General features: G+C 35.4%; 1 protein-coding gene across 3 annotated transcripts in view; it reads right to left on the bottom strand.

Moving 5' to 3' along the window:
- The window catches only part of BMP2K (BMP2 inducible kinase), a 120343-nt gene that overhangs the window by 4463 nt on the left and 91661 nt on the right, over nt 1-24219 (bottom strand). For 2 of the 3 annotated variants that reach the window (XM_061192404.1, XM_061192406.1), the window contains exons 11-15: nt 23227-23408; nt 21696-21794; nt 20743-20927; nt 18356-18513; nt 11454-11564 (exon numbers count right to left, since the gene is read on the bottom strand). In XM_061192404.1, the coding sequence (XP_061048387.1) occupies nt 11454-11564; nt 18356-18513; nt 20743-20927; nt 21696-21794; nt 23227-23408 (735 nt within the window). The remainder of the gene's footprint in view (nt 1-11453; nt 11565-18355; nt 18514-20742; nt 20928-21695; nt 21795-23226; nt 23409-24219) is intronic. The other variant, XM_061192405.1, reaches the window with a different exon arrangement.

The raw sequence follows: 24219 nt of genomic DNA, 5'->3' as shown, positions 1-24219 counted from the left end.
AACTTAGTACCTCCTCAGGCTACTTACCCACCCACAGAGAGCCACACGGGCACCCCTCCTGCCTGCTCATGGACACCTCCAGGAACATTCCAGTATGTTTCCTAAAGTGTCTTCTGCAGAACGCTATTCCCGTAACAAGAACCAAACAGTTCTGTGGTCTCAGGCAAATGAGTTTATGAAATGCTGCACTCTACAGTGTACCCCTCTCACCACCACCACTCACCTGGAAAATGCTTATCGTACTAAAGGTGCTGACACATCGTACACAGAAGAATCTGACTGAATGAAGCCTAGGGTTTCCCAAATTTGCTTCACTACAAACACTTTTATTTGTTACATGTAACACCTATTAACCTTTATAAACAATTCTGCAAAAAGTACTTAGGGAAAATGCCGCTCTACAATTTCCCTGGAAAATGTTCCATTTCTAGGGCACAGAGTTCTGTTCCTAGAAATCTTCTGGAACATTTAACATAGGACAAGAGTCCTTCAACTGACCTTCTCTTGGTATTCTTATATTAATCTTTGTCTTCTAAATTAACTGTTTCCTTTACCCAAATGGTCAACATTGCTTTCCAAAACACATTTGTCACTTTCTACTCCCTACTCTGTCTGCCTTTTGTCAGCTTCTCAAAGTTGTATTAATACAGATACGTATTTCTTTGTTGTAAAGTGCTATACAGATCTGCTTTTTAAATTGTCAGTGTGGATATAAATTTGTAGGGTTTCACTTACCATTTTTAACGCATCTTTTACAGGTATCAACATAGTCCACTTAGTAATTCTGATAGAAACATAATAAAACATTGTATGTATAGCATTCAACTATTTACCTCTAGGTTATTTTACGTCTAGGTTGTTTCTAGCTTTTCAGCATTTTAAACAGAACCATGATCATGCACTTTTTCTTTGAGAGGGGAAAGAAAACCCCTTTTTAAATCATAATTTACCAATTTACTGTTATTCCTTCCTTATGCAAAATCAATACAGAGCTGATAAAGTTAACCCAGTAACAATCTCTATTAAGACCACAGCTAAACCCTCTCTCTACTCTGTTCCCTCATACATGAGGGAATATATATTATTATACTACGAGAGAATAATATGATAATAACAGGTTCTACTTTGTAGGACTGTTGTAAAGAAAGGACTTAAAATAGTGCCTGACTCAAAAGCACTTGGTAAAGTTAACTGTCATCATCTCCAGAGCAAGGCCAAACTCAATTATCTCATACATCATACTCCAACTTCCTACCTACTTTCTGGACCCAGTGGTTGAAGATGAGAGGGAAGAATAGGGAGGGGGCAGAGAGGAGGGTGCAATTCTATGGCTAATTCAAGAGTGGCTCAGGTCTACTTTAGAACTCGCCCAAAATAAGCAGGCAAACAAATGTATATTTACACACCACAAGGGTGCATTTTGGATCCTGGAAACTATATCTCTGATTTTTAAATAGCTACAGTTGAGAGCACAATATTAGAAATTGAAAGGATCACTTTCAAAAAGAACATGAAAAGACACACGCAATGATCTATCTCATCTTTAGGGTTTCAGATTACATCCCTGAAAAGTACGGGCAACTGGGGAAATTTCTGGTTGGTGTATACAGACTGGTTTTATTTCTTTTATTGTCACCCCTTCATAAAACTAAAACAAGCAATCAAAAATATTTATCCAAATTCCTTTTTTCTCCCATATTCACATAACCTACCCACCCTGACCCTGCTTAAACGTTTCCCTATTTCTCCATCCTTCCACTCCTTCATAAACTAACATAGAGTCAAGAGCAGCAATGGGCCTCTCTGCCAGCATACTAAGAGCAGCTCAAATATTAAGCACCATGAAGCACAATTTTAAGTACAAGTGGTTATCTCTCTGTAGCACCTCCTGCTGGGGAAAAGTTAAGCTCCAAAGCTGCAAGTTACAACCATAGTTTCGCTTTCTGTGACAACAGCCATCCACTTAATTTTCCTCTCTTCACTGTGAAGCTATAAAAAACTGAGAAAGAAATGGAAATTAAAGGGGGGGAGGGATAAATGGGAGATTGGGATCAACATATAACATACTACTATATATAAAATAGATAACTAATAAGGACCTACTGTATAGCACAGGGAACTCTACTCGATACTCTATAATGACCTATATGGGAAAAGAATCTAATAAAGAGTGGATATATGTATATGTATAGCTGATTCATTTTGCTGTACAGCAGAAACTAACACAACATTGTAAATCAACTATACTCCAATAAAAATTTTTAAAAATTACTTCAATATATTCTAAGACTTTTAGTTCTGTTCCAAAGGCACAAAAGACTGTCAAAATAAGTATTACAAGTTAGAAAGTTGGTCACCAACTGTACAATGTACAGTGCTTTAAAATGTGACTTCATAGCTGAGTGCCATCAACTTTTAAAACCTATTTCTTTGCCTAAACGTATTTCCGTCTTTAAAAAAAATTCAGATATTCCTACTGTTTGCTCTTGGTGCTAGACTGCTTCTTCCAAGCCGTTAGAGCAAATATTACACATTTGATTTACCATGAAATTTAAATCAGGATTATTTCACTGCTTAAGTTAATTTCCCAAAAGTATAGCCTAAATATGTTGCCTTATAATTCAAAATATCCCAAATCCTAATAATCCCTATATTTACTGAGATTTGTATTATTAACATAAAAATGGCTGGTTTTCAGGTAGGTAGAAGGGGAGCTGTAATATTTACAATAAGCGCCAGGAACATGTATTTAAAGCATAAACAAATGTCTAGAATGTGCCCAGCATCATACCTCAGTTGCATTTTTCTCCATTAAATGATATTGGTAAAACCCTGTAAAATTTCATATATTGACCAATCTTTATTTTTGGCTCTAAGTAGGGCATTCTTCTTTCCTTAAACTAAATACAGTGGAATGATATTTTGATGGCTTCTAGTCAGGATATTTTTATTTCTGTTTTGTGCCTTGGAACTAACTACAAACTGTAAAAATTTCAGCTTTTTGAGTAATCCTCATCTTTTGAGGTTGGGTTTGATTGCAGGAAATAGCCAAAATCTAATCAGAGCCAAATCCTGAGAATAAGGTGAGTGACTAAGATAGACAGTGCAGATTTGGGTAAACTATTAAGAACAGCAATGATGTTATGAAGTCTTAAATTCTCGTGTGGCATACAAATTCATCTCTCGAGAACTAGTACTTATTTACACACATAAATTCTGCTTATTCTCACTGCTTTATGGCTTAATATATACCTCTTATATAGAATTTCAAGATAGTAGTTCAAAGCTAACAAAGTAGTGCTTCAATTATTCAGTACCATCCATAAAATAACAAGCATTTACTAAATAAGTGAAATACCAAATTAACCATTTGGTAACTGTCTATATCAAAATATACAGTGTACTTCCCTTACTTCATCAAAGTGTCCTTTGATGACCTGTGTTCTCATTTGGAGTCAGGTATTACTTAGTGTCTCGGTTTCCTCAGCTGTAAAGTAGGGACACAGCAATAATATCTGCCTCAGAGAAATGTAGCGGGGATTAAAGAGAGAATTCAGGTAAAGTGCTTATAACAGTGCTGGCACGTTGTAGGTACTCAGTCAAGGGCTATATTATTGCTATTGCCAATGTATTATACCATCATTTCATGGTTATTTGTGGAGTACCTACTATACATTTCTAATGGTACTGAGAAATGAATCAGAGAAGATAGTAACTAATATTGTCCTGAGTGCAAATGCAGTGCCAAGGGGTTTTCATACATTATCTCTTAACTCCCCACCATTTAGGCTCCCACACAACATTAGGGTGAAATCGCCCTGTAAGGTTTGCTACGATCTTTCCCCTTCAATCTTATTAACCACATCTTCAAAAATGTTCCCCTTGCTTTCCATGGCAGAGCACTATCATGACTTCCTACCACTTCAAAATATGCAGTGTTACCAACCAATGCTCATCCCCTGGCTTTCTGGTTTCTCTTCTCATTTCTTTCTTTCAGTGACCTTAATCCTGTTTCATAGTTTCAACTATATCTTGAAAGCAAAAAACAAGAAGAGATTTTTAAAGACCTAGTCCAATCTCTTTACATACATAAATAATTTGAAACTAGGGAAAAGCTGAAACTAGGGAATGACTTGTCCAAGTTTAAGGCCATAGTGACTTCTCTGCTGATGACACTAGTTTTAAAACTCTCATCTGTAAATTCTACAATTCTACAATTCTCTTAATTCTACAATTAAAACTCTCATCTGTAAATTCTACAATTAAACTACCAGTAGAATATCATCACCAGCAAACATTCAGTATAGCTTAGCACCAACCCCCTACAAAATACAACCACAGACTTGTCTTGTGTTCCTTTTGTATCCTGCCTGAAAATTTACAAAAGCTATGCCTGAAAATTTAAAAAAACTAAAACAAAAAAACAAAAAACTAATAGAATGAGCACAGTATTGTTTCTATTTCAGTAAACAGTGTTTTGTTGAACGGTACGATAAACACTTTAACCCTGTAGGGTTAAGTTCTGGAAATACTATAAGGCTTTATCAACAAATGAAAGCATATACAACTTTACAAAATCCACAGAAGATAAACATCCAAAAAAGCCTCAGTTTCCTCATCTGTAAAATAAGGACAATAATGGAACTTACCTGATAGAGCTGAACATTAATAAAATTCATCTTATCTAGTGAAAGCTCATTAACTATTAGGGTGTGTGAGAGAGAGAAAGTTTATATTAGATTACCAAAGTATACTTTGATAATGAATTCATTCATCAAGGTACTGTACGGAGTATACAAAGATACGACAATTCCTGACTTCAAGAAACTTATCATTCACTTTAACAGTTGTGAAACCCATGTACTAATCCTGATTCTAGTGATCTGGAAAATGACTGACAAAGGTATAAACAATTGGGAGGTTCTGAAGAACAAGCTTATCTAACCAAATGAATTTAAGAACATGAATCCACCAAATGAAGAACATAAGAACATGAATTCATCTATTCCAAGCTCAAGTTTTCATAAAAAGATATTTCTAGATGTTAAAAGTTCAAAGACATCATAGTCTTATGCAGTCCAAAAGATGACTCCAAACTCAAAAGCTAAAATTTATCATCAATTTTCACAGACTTTCATATACTTATTATTAGTATTCTTTTAAACAAATACTTTGTGAAAAGAATGAGATCTTGGGTAATGCCACACTATTTTAAATAAATACTGCAAATGTATTCTTAAACCACATAAACGAACCTTTATAAACTATATCAAAAAATACAAAATACTTAGAATACGTCCAAAACAGTGTGGGGAGAGGGGCATATTTGCATCATACTATTCATATTACCATTCTTCTAATCAGGTTTCCATCTTTTAGAGGACAGTTCTTTTAGTTATAAAACAGGTGGTACATTTTTAATCACATAAGAAGCTTCCAGTTTCAAGAAAATTTTGTTTTGATGTTCTTTTCCTTGCTATCGGATTATAGAGGATGAATGGCTTGAAACTGCTATTGTAATTACATGCCTTCTGTTGTCTCATCATTTGGGGTATAAGGGAGGGGCTGTAAGACTTTAAAGCTCACTTTGAATTGGAAGCATACTGCTTGCCATCATTTCTCAGCAATTTACCATGCCAGACCCAAGGATTACCGGATTAGAAGGTTTTATCAAAATCTGTATGATTTCTCTCAAGACAGGCCAAGCGACAAGGCAATATTTGCCACTCTGATTAAAAATGCCATAAAACTGACATTTCTATCACGTCACTCATGTTATTGTAGGTTTTCATTTAAAACAAGTCCCTTGATACTTGAGGAATCAAGGTGACGGAGTTGGACATGGAGCTCACGTCGTCCCACAAATACATCAAAAACACATCTACAAGTGGAACGATTCACACAAAACATCCACTGAACACTGGTAAAACAAGTCATTTAACACTTCCGTTTTGCTACTGTTTGTAGAACAGAGTTTAGCATCAGACAGAGCTGGATTCCTGCTTATAAACTATCTTACCTTAAGCAAGTCACTGATCCTGCTCTGAGCCTGTTTCCACTCTATGTGTACAGTAGGATTCAATAAATGGTAACCATTATTACTGACATTCTGGAAGAGGAAAATTCTTGATCTTCAAGAATTACTAGAATCTAAAGTTATAAACAGTACACTCATCATGGCTTATAAAATGACCCAGCAATTGGACTGACAATCTGTAGTAATTTATGTTCCAACAAGTATTCGTTATATATGATGTGACCTTCCCAACCCTAAATTCAATTTAACTTCCTGTTAGATAATGAGACCCATGAGGTAGGTCTGGGGTTGGGGAGAGTAAAGGTAGTTCACCAAACCTAATTAAAGATGAAATGCAATACAAGAAATCTAAAACTTCAGTGACGAAATTCTTCAAATACTATGTTTCAGAATTTGAGAGTGTTTATTAAAATTAGGTTGTCCATGCTGTAATTCAACTAACTGCAGCACGATGCCTCGGGGAGAAGGAAGGCTGGGTGCATTTCAGGACTGGGAACGAACACCATGCTTTTAACAGGATGTCTGTGTGTACACTGTACTGAATACTGGTAGTTAATGCTTTAATAAAAATAGAAATGGCACTGTTAAAACAGTTCTTGGTGGGGAACAGCTTCATAGACAGGTTCTACACTTTATTAAAAGATGTAATTCAGTAGTTAGCTTATTATTACGGGAACTCTGTACTACTACAAGCTAGATGGCAGCTTCAAAACTTACTTAACACTAAGATTTTGGAATTTAGTAGTAAGTAGTAAAAATACTATTTAATAACACTACCTACAAGAGCCACAACAGCGACCAACACTGAGGATGTCCGCGTGTTGTATAACATGCTCTCATTTAATCCTTTCAACAATCTCATCAACTAGCTAATATTATCCCCAATTTAAGATACAGAAACCCTCTAAGAAATTAAGCAACAGCCGGTATCACATGGTTAATCTGGGACAGAACTAAGATGCATACCCAGGGCTTTTTAATTCTAAAGTCAATGTTCTTTATGACACACCACACTACTAATATCAGCTTAGTAACCTGACATACAAGGTATATATAATTCCATTATAATTAAGATATCAGCTTATGGAATAAGATATTCCCTTTCTATACAGCACCAAACAGATTCTTGATATAATTATTTGATTTCTGCATAAAAGAATAATTACAAAATTTAACCTTGCCCATAAAGAAATGTTTAAAGCTAAGAAGAAGGAAAGCTAGATTTGATTCATTTGAAGACATGGTCTACCAAAATGTTACCTTCAGCTAAGCTTCTTAAGAAGTCCAAAAGTGATCATCATAAGCCGAGGCAACAAACAGGCATCCATATAGACAAACTAAGGCTGCTGACTGTGCCAGATCTGCAGTACGTGCAGCTAACAAGGAGAAGAAACAGGTATTTTCGCCTCTAAAGAGCAGAGGCTGTGGGACCTAGGGTTAGGGGCATAGAGTGCAGCCATTCCTCTAGTTAAAGCCCCCTATCCCTTTTTTTGAAGCTAGAATACAATGAAGCAGTACCTTGAAAATTCACAAGGAAAAATTATGTCCAACAAAGAATTATTTACCCAGCCAAATTATCAGTCAAGTGTCAGGTTAGGAAAAAAAGGCAACAAAGTTGAAAAGTTTTCCTCCCATGCATATATATTTTCTCAAGAAATTTCTAGAGGAGTTGCTCTACTAACCAAGAAAGAGGAAGAGAGGAGATCCAAGAATTCCCAGGAAGATCGACGGGCAAAAGAAAATACTAGGATGATAAGTGTGTGGCAGGCACAGGAAGCAACCAACTCAGGCTGCGGAGCTCGGCGAGAGACGTAATCAAGTAAAAATGAAAATGACAGCCACCTTAAGTTGCGAGGAAATTTACATTTCCAAATGGAGATGAATCAATGACAGGGTACAGAAAAAACCAGGGAACAAAACATAGTCATTTTTATAAACATCATTATAATTAACTCCAGGAAAAATAAAACCTTATAGAAGGAAATGTAATAATGCTATACTGGACCTCAGTGACAAATACTTACATATGCATAAAATGTACACATTGAACAACATGGACAACCAACAATTGTGTCAAAACTGTACTGGAAATTAGCGAAAGGACAGGTGCATGTGATTGGGACTGGGTGCTAACAGTGTAATTAACCTAAATCATCATTTTCCAAAATACGAAGTCTATACACATCATCTAAAATTGAAAAAAAAGTAAGAAATAGAAGAATAAGCATGACATATTACAATGCCAGAAGTGAAAAATTATCTCCAGGGAGTCTGAACAGGGAAAGGGTATAGGGAGGCAGCAAGCAGAGAAGTGACTTTTTTTCATTATAAACCTTGTTAAATCCAACTTTTTAAAGTAGATACACATATTATTTTAACTTAAAAATTTAGCTTAAAAATAATTTTATAAAATTATGATCAACTGAAGAAAAGCAAAGTAAAAACTAATTCATTATAATTTCAAAGTTAAGATTAAAAGTTTTAACAGAAATTTTTCTTTCAAAATAAAAAGAACACAATTCCTAATAAAACCAGTGTAAGGAACACTAGATTCAAGACAGTGTGTCTCCTTAAATGCACTTTGCCACTAGAATTCTTATAGCATTCTGCCTCATGATTGAATTCATTTTATTCTCAACTAGCATTCTCTATATGGTTTACCTAAAATTAAATTATGTTCAGAACTGTCAACTCTCAGATTCAAGTAAGATGGCTTATCACATATACATATCACCCTGTATTACACACACACACACACACACACACACACACACACACACTTAGAAGTAGTTTCTTGCCTTTCTTCTGTCCTAGTCCTATAAATCTCCAGATGCTCACAATGCCACGTGGAATATATTTTCAATGGGTAGAATTCCTTTTTCTTTTTCCAATTTCTTCATAAAGCTTATGAGGAAGTTTTTTGCTTCAGAGATTCAATTATTTTACTCTTAGAGGAAAATGAATGCCTTCAAATACTTTATTGTTACCTAAAAATTATTTATAACAAAGTATTTCTAATCTTGATGATGAATAGGTCAGTGGCAGTAAGTTATTTTCAGATTTTTAAATTTTGATTATGTATTTTGAATCTGATAAAAATAAATTAACAAAGCTAATATAGCAAAGTGATTGCCTTTTCTTCTCTCTGGAGGCACATTTCTCTTATGACCATTCCCTCCTTTATTCTAGTCTATGTACTCAATTTTTCATAACCAAACTATTCCAATGTTCTTATTAACACTGAATCTAAAAATATTTTTTGGAGCAGTAGCATTTATATCAAAGGGCATTTTTTATGGTCATTGTCCTAACACCAAGGAGTATGAATTTTTAGGAATAGTCATAATTTTTTCATACAGCCAATGAATATTAATAGGTACTTACTGGGCTGGCTACTGGGAAGGATTCAAAGACAGAAAATTCATGTTTTCAACCCTCAGCAAGCTTAAAATCTAATAGAGAAGTTAAATACCCAAAGGAAAAAGAAAAACAAAACAGCAACAGCAGCAATCAAGCTCAAATCTGTGAGCATTATTTCTAACTACAGAAATCCTAGGCCAACCCCAAAATAAGGGTGCCCAAGGAAAAGGCAAATCACTGAGGCTTACTCTAGTTCCTGATTCTACTATTCATTTCCCCAGGGTTCTTTCAGAAGCTATTAAAGAACAGACAAGAAGTTGCATAGATATGTACAAACCTGAAGGGGATTATGTAACTCCTTCTAGAGTATGAAAAAGAGCTAGTACTGAAACCGCTTTCTGCCACAAACAGATCACTATCTGAAGTCACTGAGTACCATGTTCTTGAGAATTTATAAAGACCATTTGCGCTATTATTAAAAAAAACCCCAAAAAACAGTAAGTTTTTGACCTAGGGTATTGGGGGTGTGAGGGAGTGCATCTATACATATTAAGTAAACTGACACAGTAAATTTGTCTTCCCCAGTTAATGATTTCATATCATTCATGAAAAAGATAATCTGAAGGAACCTAACAGAAAATGACAAAAATATGGATTGTTTTCAATAAACGGCAAAGAGTAAAAATATGGAACATCAAAGTATACAGAAACACTCTTAGTTACTGTACTGTTCTGGATAACCAAATCTGAATGTTGAAAGGCTATAACATTGCTTCAGTGTATTATCAGAAATCCTGAACACCTATTTCTTATTTTGGCTTTACATTCACAATGCTTTTCTTTTGTTATTGTTCTCTCTTGTATGAAGTTTTTTTAAATGGTAGTGATGATGTCACATATTTTACTTGCCTGAGTGAGAAATAAACGAAACAGAACCAAAGAACATAGCTGACAGTTACCTTGAATATATTAAACAAAACCTTTACCTTCTAGTAAAGCATAATTTATTGCAATGCATTTCCCTTTTCTAAGATTAAACTCAATTTTCCCACTCTAACTATACAAACACAAAAATCCATTTATGCCAGAGTGGGATCCTATTCCATCCTAGTTATCTTCGACAGCATTAACTAGGTAATTACTTTGAAAATATTATCACAAATATTCTTAAATGGTGAATAATTAAATTCTGGATTGAAATCAAAGCAAGAAGAAGAAAATAGGTAATATGTCACAAGTTGTAACAAAGTCACTAATACTTTGTAAACACAGCTACACGAGAGCATGTATTAACTAGGAAAACAGGATTTTTAAGCAAAAGCTAAGTATAAAAATGTCTGTAGGACTTCCCTGGTGGCGCAGTGGTTGGGAGTCTGCCTGCCAATGCAGGGGACACGGGTTCGAGCCCTGGTCCAGGAGGATCCCACATGCCGCGGAGCAACTAGGCCCGTGCGCCACAACTGCTCAGCCTGTGCTCTGGAGCCTGCGAGCCACAGCTGCAGAGCCCACGTGCTGCAGCTACTGAGGCCCGGGTTCCTGGGGCCCGTGCTCCCCAACAAGAGAGGCCAGTGCAGTGAGAGGCCCGCGCACCACGACGGAGGGTGGCCCCTGCTCGCCGCAGCTGGGGAAAGCCCGCGCACAGCAACGAAGACGCAACACAGCCAATAAATAAATAAATATAAATAGATAAATAAATAAATTTAAAAAAAAAAAGAATGTCTGTAAATGTATTTTAAGTATATAAAAGTGAGAGATATTTTCATGCATGAAATTTTTCGATACTATCCAATAGTCGAGGTAGAAAGAACCAGTTACGGTTCTACTATGCAAATCAGCATTTTTCTGTGTTTGCAAAAGGCACACATTGAATAACCCAATGGAAAGAACATTAGGAAAACTAGGATGGCTAAAGGTTAAAATAATTTTCTGTTCTATCTGCTGTAACTAAAACCTGATTCCTACTTTGGCTTTATAATAAGGGTTTTTGCCCTTGTTACTGTCATTGTTCTTGTGTGTATTTTTTATTGATAGTGATGATGTTACTTATGTAACTTGCCTGAGTGAGAAATGAAAGGAACAGAACCAAAAGGATCTTCTGGAGGATGGTTCTGTGGAGCAGAAAGTGGCTCTACGTTCTTATCTGAGGATGCTCTCTCCTCGAGCCTGTCTGCAAAAATAAGATGAAACAAAACAGAAAATAAAATAAAAACAAAACGATCTTTAAATTTAAAAGTGGCATACAGTATAAATAGAAGCGAAAATTAAACAAAGCCTTCTTGAAACATATGAGATTCAGAGTTCATCTGTTTAAGTATCAGTGGGTAGTCCTGAGTTTAATACATACTTGTTGCTACAAAGGCAAGTTTAACAATGTAATCACAGTGCTAGATTTCACTAAATACAATTAACCTAATAAATAACTTAATTTGGTTTATTTAAATACCAGTTGTCTTTACTTGTAACATATTGGATCTGAAGTTAAACCCAGATTATTAAACAGAGGCATATTTGGCAAACTTTCTCTGAAAGCACACATGGAAAAAATATTGCAAATGGTCATTCATTCATAAAATAGGTAAATCCTATTTCTCAATAGCAATAAAAAGTAATTCACTATATGTTACTTCATTTTATGTTATTGTTCATTTCTCATATTACTCGGTTAAACCATTCTCATACATACAAATGCAAAGATATGGATATTTCTCTACTAAATTAAAAGCCTTAACAACAGAATTCATTTTTTCATTCAACAAATAGTTGAGCATCTAGTATGTGCCAGGCACTGTTCTAGACAATGGGCATGCAATAGCAAACAAAAAGAGGACTCCTGCCCTCATGGAGTTTATATGCTGGCATGGAAAAACGACTGACAAGCAACAAGCATGAGAAAGAGAGACTGTTAAAGCTAGAGAGAAAAATGTAGAGCAGGGTAAAAGGAATTAAGGGAGCAGACACAGGTTGCAGTAATAAACAGAGTGAAACAGAGTGATTCTAACAGGTACCAGGTGAGAAAAGACTCCAAGGAGGCAGGAGTAGATACCTGGGGAAGAACACACCAGGCAGAGGAAGTGCTAGAGCAAAGGCTCAAAGGTGGGAGCAGGTCTGGTATGTCTGAAGAAGATTTAATGTGTCCTAATTCCCTAGTAGTGATTATTTTTCCCTGCTCTTAAACTCTGCACATCGCAGGCACTTTATCAGTTGAGAACTTCTGGATTTTTATAAAATGCCTCTCTATCCTCTGATTCTTGGTAATCAAACATATGCTATTAGGGACCCATTTTGCCCTTACAGATATTTTAAACATTCCCAGGACTATACTTTTCATGTTTAAGGAATTCTATGGGTAAACTATGCTGGTTTCATTTGAGTTCTAAGGGATGGCAGGATGGGGAGGGAGAATCCAAATAGAATTAGAATTCTTTAAAAATGACTCGTTAACTGCAGAGTGAAACAAAAAAAGCCCCAAGTTAAAGCAGCAATCTCCTAGGACAGTGCTTCTCAAATTTAATGTGCATTCTAATCACCTGGGAGTTGTTAAAATGCAGATTCTGACTGGATGGTTCTGGAATGGATCCTGAAATTCTGCAGTTCAACAGGCTTCCAGAGGACATGACACTGCTGGTCCAGGGAGCACAAGCTTGAGAAGGCAAGGCCCTAGAGTCTACAATATCCTGAAAATACTCAATTATTGCTATGGACAACTGATTCTTTAAACACCTTTATGATACATTTATGAGCTTTTATGGCTAAAACTAACTCTGCAATATCCACATGAAATTTTAGGTTGTTTAAATTTTTACTTAAAATTTTGTTGAAGCACTAATTAATATTTTAAGGCAACACATCTGACAACTGATTTACGCACAAATAAAATTTCCAAAACTTAAGAGGTTATTTTCAAATCCAATACAGAAATGGATAACAATGAAAATTTATTTTAGATGTTCTTTTTCAAGGTATTCACTGTATACTTAATTCAGGAAATCAGTAACAAATGCTGATTGTACTATGAAAAAAAGCTTTTTCATATTTTGTTGTCCAACACTTACTATAAAGAAGTGACTTTCATAGCAACTTTCTGAAAAAATAAGGTTGGAGAACACCTTATATAACCAAGGGTGTCTTTAATTTATTGTGGTGGGAAGCCACAATCAAACTTGAAGGAGAGGCCTAAGATTCACTGAATCACAGAGGATACCTGTGGGTTACCAATTTTATCAGGCCCTGATAAAATTATACTTACATATATATATTTGTATATAAGTATATAGTTTATAGGTACTTAGGTCAAAATCAGGACCAGATTTCCTTCCTAAACCATCTGCATCATAATTGCCAGGACTCCTGTGTAAAATGTATTTATACTCCTGTATAAAACCTGGGTCCTATCACAGACCTAATATAATACACATGAATCAGATTATCTGAATAGAAGCTTGGGAATCTACATATTAACATATTCTCCAGGTTTATAAACCACTACTGTTCCAATGGTTCCCAGCATATAAAAATGCAAAGTTACCACTAAAGTTCTTTGAATCCTCATGCAGTGATGTATTATCTCCATCTATCTATGGTAAATTCATGGTAAATGTATAAACAGCACCATGTAGTTATGACAAGAGCACAAATACTATCATGTAGGGGTAAACAAATATTTTTTATACATGGGGTCCCCATAAGTTAAAATATGAATATACTGTTCCATACAAAGTTCATTTATCCAATTATTTCAAAACAGGAAGCAGAATAAACTCACTATAAAATGAATCATGTTCTCATTGTTCCAAAAAACACAGCATCAATTTTTCCATGGAAGATTTTTAAAAAACCATTTAGATTTCTAAAGTTCACATGATAATCTGGGTCCCAGGGCACAAAATAAAAAATAAACATACATATTAATTTTTTTAATTATCAATTACCTATAAATAAAAACTAACAAAATGGTATGTAGAGTTTCAAATACATAGTCACCCCTAAAATGTATTTAAGCTCCATTTTCAAAGAACTGGTTTTCTTTTCATTAGAGCAAAACTTGAGCTTGATTTGTCCAATATAAGAAACTTACCTTTCTGCCTTCCCAAAAGAATTGTGTGCTGAATAAAGACAGTATCTTTTCAAGAATTTTAATGGATACAAATGGCAAAAATACAAGATTTTAAAATCCTAAAATCAAACTGTATTTCATACTATCATCAGAAAATTAATATACTCTAAAAAGTTAATTCAGCAGCTTATATGGATAATGGCTTGAATAGCCAAAAGGTTAAAGAATAAGGTTTAAAAGTATAGTCTTCATCTGATACTTTCGACACTGTTCTAATGTACCTGAAAAGTTCTGTTATTCTGCCCTAAAGGAACAGTGATAGGTCTGAATCAGCTTAAAATGGTGAGAGTTAATGTTTTACAACAAACTAACTATATATACAGATGTTTATATCTATTTCATACTGTGGCTTCAGGAAAAAAAAACCCAACACATTCAGTAGAATATGCAAAGCAGCCACAGTCTTTAGTTTCTTCTACTCTTCCTTTTAGTTATTTTGATGCAATTCTAAACAGAAATAAACAATAAATCCACTATCAACAAGAAAACAATATTCCATCAAGTATTACTTTTAATTAATATGTAGAGCTACACAACTATTCAAACAAATGCAACTTAAAAATTTTCCCAAAGCAAACACCTGTATTCTAATTAGTGTTTAATGTATTAAATATTATGACAATTAGATTTCTAAAGTTTACATACTAATTTGGATGCTTTGATACAAAAGACCATGAAAAATACAAGCTTAAACTGTAAAAATTATTGAGACTAGCTTTATTAATAATGCTTAATTTCGATTTAATGTTTTAGTCTTAAATAGGAACAGGTAAAAAATTCCAAACCATAAATATTGTTACACTGAAAGCAAAAGCAAGAAGAATTTGATTTATATTTTATATGTTAAATCCTTTTGCCAGCTGGATTCAACTGTTCTCTTAAAGATCACTAAAAAACAGGTTTTTTATCACCAATTACTAGTATCTTGGAATTTTAGTATTTCAAAATATAATTTTTAAATTACCTTCTGGAAAATACACACAAGTAAAATATTTCCTAGACAGCATATCTTTTTGCTTTTTTTTAAAAAAAATAAATAACCACATACCATTTAAAAAATAAAACCTCAAATGGCAATGTTTTATTCTGAACAATCATTACATGGGCAATGCCTATACTTTTAAGGACCATACATAAAAGTATTCAGTTTCTCATTGGAAAGCTTTCATAAGCCAAATATAAAAAATCTTAGAAAGGACTTTGAAAAATTGTTGATAAATATCTGTACTGAGAAAAAAGATAAATATGATATTCCAAACACATTGATAATTTATTCATTTTGGAAAAAGTTGATAGCGACAGAGGAACCAACCAGTAATGACCAACAATCAATTTTCATTACACTGTTAGTCTACTGAAACTCTTAAGGTTCTAGAAGAGGTCTTTTGCCCATCGGTGTAATTTAAACCCTTATCAAGTAGATCAAATATTAGATACCTTATTGGTTGTGAGTGAAACGGGTGCTAAAGATGACTCAATATTACAATAAAGTCAAATCTGGGAGGAAATCTTTCTAAACTATATTCTATACTTTATTGATTTCTTTATAAACTTTATAAAAGACATTTCACCTTTTTTGAACCCCATTGCTATGACTATCAATTATTAAGGGAAAACCAGACATTTTTCCATCTCTTTCCATGCTGTCATACATCACTTCTGCTGTTGATTTGTTTGCCCACAAAGCCCCTTCTATTTGGTTTTTTTAATTGCCAGCTGAGAAACCTGACAATTTAGATGTAATTTTTAAATGCTGGTTATAGAGCAATAACCTCAGGAGTCAGAGCCCAAAGACTTATACAGAAGGTGAGAAAAGCAGAGGTGACACTGATGGAGTGCCCAGACACTTAAAAGACATTATTTAATCTTCTTGACAAGCCTATGAAGTAAGCATCATTATACCCAGTCTATAAATGAGTAAGTGAAACAGCAGTTAAGTGACTTTACAGAGTTAAACCTAGTTAAATGGCTTGGCCAGGTATCAGAATTCACGTTTTCTGGTGCTATGTGCCAATTTAAGTACACTGTCCTTGTGACAGTGATTTCAATAGCTCGGGGACCATCTAGGCAGTTTCCCAAATGGCTGAGTTGCTCCAAGTCTGACCTTCAGATAAAGTTCCTCCTGCACTGTCATTTGGAATTTAATAACTTTCCATATCTAATGCTGCAATGAAGTCGGAGCTCTCTTTGGCATACACATGTGTATACAAACACATACACAAATTACACAAGTAATCAGACCTTAAAGTTTGAAAGCAAATAGCTGGTTAAGAGTTTTACATGCTAAATCCAATTTTTATGAAGTTAGGTATACATGAATATTTGTATGCCACTCCTGCCTATGCAAAGTAACTAACACTTGGGTGTCACTACAAATTCTAGGGAGCTTAGAATAACATTTTTATAAGGCACAAAAAAAAATGTGAATACTTTACCCATTCCATACATTGATTTATTTTTTAAAAACAGTGGGGAGGGGAGTGTTCACCCAAAGAGTAGAAAAAACTGATCTAGCAAACCTTAGTTACTATCCTGGTCACAGTACAGTAAAATGAATATTTTAATTTTCCCTTTTGCTTTAAAAATAATTCTGTAAATTACAATGATTGGTTACCCCCTGTATCCCCCTACCATCTCCCTAAAGGAAAGAGGTATTTTACTTCCTTTTTTAAAAACCTTGCTTTTGGGGCCACTCAACATAAATTGTAGGAAAAATGCCAAACAAAAATGTTGTAGTTTAAAACAAATTTTTTTAATAAAAAAATGTAAGATTGGTTTTACCAAAGTCAACAAACCTTTATTAAAGGCTCAGAACTCATTTTTATATCTGCATTTAATCAATTTAATTTTTCATAATCATATAACCAATATGTAAAATACCAATTTAAACTCCAAACAACTATTCTTACATGAATTCAGGGCATTTATAAACTTTATATAAAATATATACCAATTTGGAACAAAGTACTTCATCTAATAAATGTTCTCATAAGGCCAGTTACCTAAAATAAAATAGAAACTAGGAACTATAACTAGGGACCATCAAGACCCTCTTTTCACATGCAAAATGGGGAAACACACTGGGCACACACGTGCACACACACACCCACAAGACTCAGAAATCTGACAATTATCTACAGACTCCAGGAGTGAGCTTTTTGCTACTGTTTTGCAACCTCCCCAAAATACTCCATACATACCTTTTCCAAAAAATAACTTCTAAAATATGTATAGCGAGACTTGACATATATATTAGGTAGTTAAAGAAAAGGCGATGACTGCAAGTAAAAACATTGAGATATCTGATTTAAAATGGAAAAGAATTTATTTCACTTTTGCCATACCAGGACAACAAGGCAGCCCGTTTATGTCACCACTCATTAAAAGGACATTACAAAACATTAACATAATGTAGTAGCCCATGTTTTCTTTCAGGCACTTTCAAAGGGCATCTCAGACCCACAATATCTTCTACTGAGTGTGCAAGAAAACAGAGCTGCAAAATGATTAGTAAGACAAGATACTAATCTCTCCCTTTTTATTTGAACATTAATTTTCCATTTTTTTGGAGATTTCTGAATTAACATTCAAAGATATGCAGTATTTAAGTGCTGGGAATCAGCATATCAGCAATCTTGGGTTTAATAGCTACTGTCAAGCAATTGATTTCTAAAGCACACAATATAGTTTGATAGTATACGTAAACGAAGATGGCCTGAATTTTGCCCTCAAATGCGCAAAAAGAATTTTCTCTTTACCATCCCAAAACAGTCTTTGGCCTTGCTGAATAATTATAGAGCTGTTATTTTACTGTGAAGCAAAATAAGCCTTCAAGTGTCCCTTACTTGATCTTAGAAGGTCAAATTCTCTGTCCAACAGTTCCTCTTCTGTTAACTTGGAGAAATTATCCTCTCCAAAAGGATTCCACCCTGACATATCAGGTGGGTTACTGATGTTCTTCTGATTTGTAATATTTGCAACTGCCTCTTTATCAGCAACTGACCTAGAGTAAAAATTAAGAGAGGAAAAAAATACATTATAATTGAAAATTTTAAAGTTTCCTAGTTCATACTTTATAAATACTTGGAAAAGCAGATCATTTTATTATGATGGAGATGGCAGTAAGGGCATGGATTGGAAGGGAGACCACATGGGATTTGAATCACCTCCATAAAGGTCACTAGCTGTGTACCCTTGGGCAAGTTCCTTAACTTCTCTAGGTCTCAACTTCCTTATCTGTGAAACAAGAGTAGCAGTATCTACCTCATAGGGTTACTGAGAAGATTAAATGATTTAATACATGTAAAGCAGAGAGAACATAAATAAATAAATAAGCACTCATTAAATATTAACTATTATTTATCATAGTGAATAAACCTTAAAGTGAAAATCAGTTGCCATATCAAACAGTATCACTCTAAAATCACTATTGAATAAGGTGATTTTATGTCCTGGTTATGCTGAGAGACACCACAATAATTTTCCTTTTGACAAAGACATTCTCTACATAGCTACCAACAAAAGGTGGGCTGCTAGAATTGCTTTAGGAATTGCCTAAAACTAGAGGAGGGTTATTTTCTATATAATAAATTATTCATGGTATTTAAAATATCTATAGTCTGGAGCCTAGGACTACTGGTTCTATGAAAGTTATCCAATAGGCCTCTTGGCTTTTAATAGAAGATGAGAGTTTAAAGCCTTCTTAACCTAAGAATACCTGGGTACCTCTCCCTTAACCCAGCCTGGAAATACAGCATAGGCACGAGGCAGTATAACAAAGTTGTCAAGTTCATTTAATAATTCAGATCCAGATCTTCTAACACTGGTAATGGAGGGAGAATCTCTATGTGCTTCTAAAGAAGTATCTCAATTTTGCAAGCCTTGACTCATCCCCTTAAATTCACCTTCCCCTTGGGAGCTCACTTCTATTGCCACCACACAGATCTTGAAAGGGAAGAAAGGGCAAAAGTTGCCCATTTAATCCCCTAGCCCAAGCCCCTTCAGTATAGTTGAGCCAAGAATGGAATGTTTAAACACTTACTGAAAGCTAGAATTGGCCAACTAGTAGATAGTCTTTCTAGTAAATGTAACTTAGGTATCTTAATAATAAATGTAATTCAGTTTAGAACTCACTCTAGGAATGCACCAACTGCCAAAGTCTAAGCCTGCCTCCGTATGAAGGAATCCCATCTCTAATTCCAAAACTACCTTTAAGGACTTTCGGAGTTCTAGAAACACAGATAAGAGAGGTTAAAACTCAAAGAGAAATGGGCGGTCCCCTCCTGCCTGTCAATGATCCTTTTACAACTTTAGGATTCCCTATCTGAATCATCTTCCTCCTGTTCCTGGAATGAATTTATGGATTCTTCTTCGTAGACTGTAACTCAATGGGGGGTGTCACCTTAACCTACACTTCAAACACATGTTAAAATATGTCTGCAAGTTCTTTGACACTCCTCCCTTCAAAGGGTGGAACCGAATTCCCCTGCCCTTGAATGTGGGCTAGATCTAGTGACTCAATTCTAACAAATGAAATATGGTGGAAGTGCCAACGTGTGACTTCTGAGACTAGATCATAAAAGGCATCAAAGGTTCCTCCTTGCCCTCTCTTTTGGACCACATGTTCTTGAAGAAACCAGAATAAACAATTCCTTGTTCAAAACAGTCTTTGATTTTGCCAAAGAGAATACTCAAGCAGCCTTTTGGAGACATCCATGTGACAAAAAACTGAGGCCTCCTGCCCAAAGCCATGTGAGTGACCTTATAAACAGATCCACCAGTACCAGGCAAGCCTTCAGTGGACTGCAGCCCCAGCCAACATCTTAACTGTAACCTCATGAGAGACCCTTCCCTGGTCATAACCATACAGGTAAGCTACTCCTAAATTCCTGATCCAAAGAAAGTGTGTGAGATAATAAATGTTTATCATCGTTTTAAACTACTAAGTTTGTCAGACAAAGAATGTCTTAACATATAAGCTAATAATTTTCTTAGCCTTAAATGCTGCTGGATGTTGCTAAGCCTTATTTGCAAATAGCAGTTAGCAGAATTAACTGATGGAAATGGAAAGAAGGGTGGAGATGCAAAGGGGTCAGGAGAGAGGACTAGTAAGAGAAAAAAGGGAACTCTAAGATGGGCTCTAAATTAATTCAGGAGCCACTTAGTGACTCCACTCCATGATAACACCCACTCCCACAATAATTTCCTTTGTATTCAATGGAAAAATACTTGCCTATTGGCACTATAAGAGGAGTCCATTATGGTTCCAACCTGAGCTGGAAGTGATGAAGTGTAGGACACTAAGGCCGGTGAGAACTCTTGAGGGGAAGTGAGATATTCTGGTGATGCCTGTTGTTGAGACTGCTGATGTTGAGCTAGCATTTGCTGCTGCAAGAAAGCCTGCTGATACTGCTGCATCTGAAACAAAAAATGCCGTTATACAAAACAATGCTCAAGGTCACTAAAGCACTGTCAGCATTGCACCTATTTACTACGCTCCTTCCTTTTCACACTGGCAACAAAATCAGAAACCTGAAAAACAATTTTTGTCTGAAGGAGTGGCTCACTACTAGAAAACTACAAGATGAAATAAATCTATTTAAGAAGTTGTTTAACTGGACTTACTGTGGTGATCATTTTGTAATATATACAAATATCGAATTATTACGTTATCTCAGGTAGATAGTTTCAGGTAAAAGAATATAATCTTATGTCAATTATATCTCAATTAAAAAAAAAAAGGAACTGGAAAGTTAGGGTCACCCGGCAGGATTCAAAAATTCTCCTTTAAATAGTTTAAGAAAAAATGATATGGTAGTTTAAAGTCACTTGGTATAGCGGTTGCTGCAAAAACAGGTCAAACTATTCTCTGAAGCAAATGCAACTTTCCTTTGGGTTTCTTTTCTTTTCTTCAACAGACATTTGCCAAATGAGAGAGACATATGACAAGAGATCCTGGGTAACCAATCATCTCCTTATACTATCAGATAAGATGTGCCAGATCCACGTTCAGCCCAATGTAAAGCTGCTTGAGAATACATAACTGGTTTTGATAAAATACATGTTAATAAACTAACTTGAGTTGATTCTGAATTATTAAATTCTGAATAATACTATTCGTACTGTGAATTCCAACACTGGAATGTATACTCAGAGAGATATCTCTAGAAATTACATAACGCTTACCATTGTAGGATACTGTGATGCGGAAGGTTGCGGCTGATATACTGAATGCATTAAAAACTGTTGTTGAAGTATCTGCTGCTGTTGCACTGCATGTTGATACTACAATTGGAAAAACAAACTCATCAGTATTACTCATACCTTTTTTGTGCGAGAGACTTTTTTTTTTTTAGATATTGATCTTACCATAACAATGACTTGGGTACTCAATAGTCCAAACACTAATGTAAGACACCTATAGTCAGTAAGTGACTATAACTTAAATCAGCTTATTGGAATTGGTTTCAAAATTATTTATGAAACATAATAGATTCAACTAAAACCATCTCCAGCACAGTTTAAGGATGTCTGGAAGAAACCTAAACCGAAACACATTTACCAGCTGATGAAGACCCCTGAAGTGACTTGTGTCCAGGAAGCATTACAGTAAATTCCCATGCTCCTCTGTCTCCCCTTCAATGATATCTTCTGGCCATCCAATGGCACCCCTATTTAACTATCCTCCACTCTGGGTCTATCAGTCAAGACCAGAGGACGGGGTATACCCATAAGAAGTAGCATGCATATAATTGGCTCAAAAATAGTTCAGGAAATGATGGAAGGACAATGATGACAGTCATTAAATTTAAAATAGTTTAGTGAAACTACAGATGTGCAGGTTCTGATGAGGCAAAGGACAGACTAGAACTTAAGGTCATCTTTTTCTATGTCCCTTCCAACTCTAAATGCCAACCCTACACACATACACATACACACACACACACACATACACACACACACACCCCCAACACAGGCAAAAAAAGAATAAGAACAAAAACCCAAGACAATATTACTTCTGAAAGTCTAATATCACCTTTCCAACAATAACATTATTAGTCTATATATATGAACTCAAAATGTAACCTGAAAAAGATAATATTCATCATAAATTGCAGTACTTATTTGCAATGCCAAATGACTGGGTGAACATCCTTTGCTTCATAAAGCCACGATACAACCTATTACAACAGGAGTACTCTTGAGTATCTCACAGAATGCAAATAAAATATATATTCTTTTTTTTTAATTTTTTATTTATTTATTTTTATTTTTGGCTGCGTTGGGTCTTCACCGCTGTGCGCGGGCTTTCTCTAGCTGCATCGAGCGGGGGCTACTCTTCGTTGTGGTGCTCAGGCTTCTCATTGCGGTGGCTTCTCTTGTTGCGGAGCACGGGCTCTAGGCATGCAGGCTTCAGCAGTTGTGGTATGTGGGCTCAGTAGTTGTGGCGCACGGGCTTAGTTGCTCCCTGGCATGTGGGATCTTCCCGGACCAGGACTCAAACCCGTGTCCCCTGCATTGGCAGGCTGACTTTTAACCACTGCACCACTACAGAAGTCCAAACTACATATTCTTTTAATAATCAGGAAACTGAGCAAAATGTTTACTTCAATCTACAGTTCAAAGTACCCATGATACAAAAGGGAATTCACTGCCATTCAAGAGCGGCATGAATTCCACAACAGCACTTCTGTATCTCAAGTAACGCAAGAATCACCTGCTGCATATAAGCATCCTGAAGTAGCTGCTGCTGCTGAGGATGACGATGCTGCAGATGAAGCTGCTGCAATCTCCAGTCTCCCTGCTGTAGCTGCTGAAGTACTCGATGCTGCTGTGGAGGCTGCTGAGTGGGCCCCTGACCCAGTAAAATCTCAGGGCCATTTCCAGGTCTCAGCGCTCCTAAAAGAGGTTTCCAAAAACTTATATTAACATACTCATGACTTCAATAAAATGGCTGCATTTCAAAACACGCATTCCAATAATCATTAACCAAGGCATTCATATCCTTATCTTATAGAAACTTCCATATGCGTAGAGTCTAAAGGGATTATTTACTATAATAAAAGTACCCATGAAAGTTAATTTTGTCAGTTACAACTCGTGAACAAGTCAACATCCTAGAAACACTTAATCTGTCACGCTTCATCTCTCCATGAACACACCAACCATGACAATTTGAAATGTTCCACATTTCTCAACTGTATCATGCACCATCATGAGTCTGCATCTTTGCTGACATGATTCTGTCTAGAATGCCACTTTCCACCCACTGCAACTCTTCTTACCTTTAAAGTTTATCTCAAATCTCTCTTCCTTCTTCCTTCCTTTAGTGCTTCCACTCAGTTTATAACATTTCTTTTTGCCTTGCACATATTAATTGTTTACATGGTTATTTCCTAACGGAAGGATGGGGTGAAGACTTATTTATTATTTCTTTTAGTGCCCCAAAGAACTTTTTACATAACAGATGTTCAATAAATGCTGCTGTAGTGAATCTACTAACACTGTCTCCTAAATGGGCATTTTTTAATAAGCTTTATAAATTTTACCATAGGAAAATCCTATGAATAAACTTTTGAAATAACCAAAAAAGGATGAGACAGACAACTTCAAAAAGAGGAAATGCAATATACTATAATTTCTATATTCTCTTCCAACAAGTTACCATAAATTCAAATATGACTCTTTAACCCTAAAGGGAGAAAAGGAG

This window comes from Eubalaena glacialis, chromosome 5 (assembly GCF_028564815.1).
Source record: "Eubalaena glacialis isolate mEubGla1 chromosome 5, mEubGla1.1.hap2.+ XY, whole genome shotgun sequence".
NCBI classification, from domain to species: domain Eukaryota; kingdom Metazoa; phylum Chordata; class Mammalia; order Artiodactyla; family Balaenidae; genus Eubalaena; species Eubalaena glacialis.
Note: the sequence above shows the minus strand (reverse complement) of the source record. Positions and strands in the feature narration are given on the sequence as shown.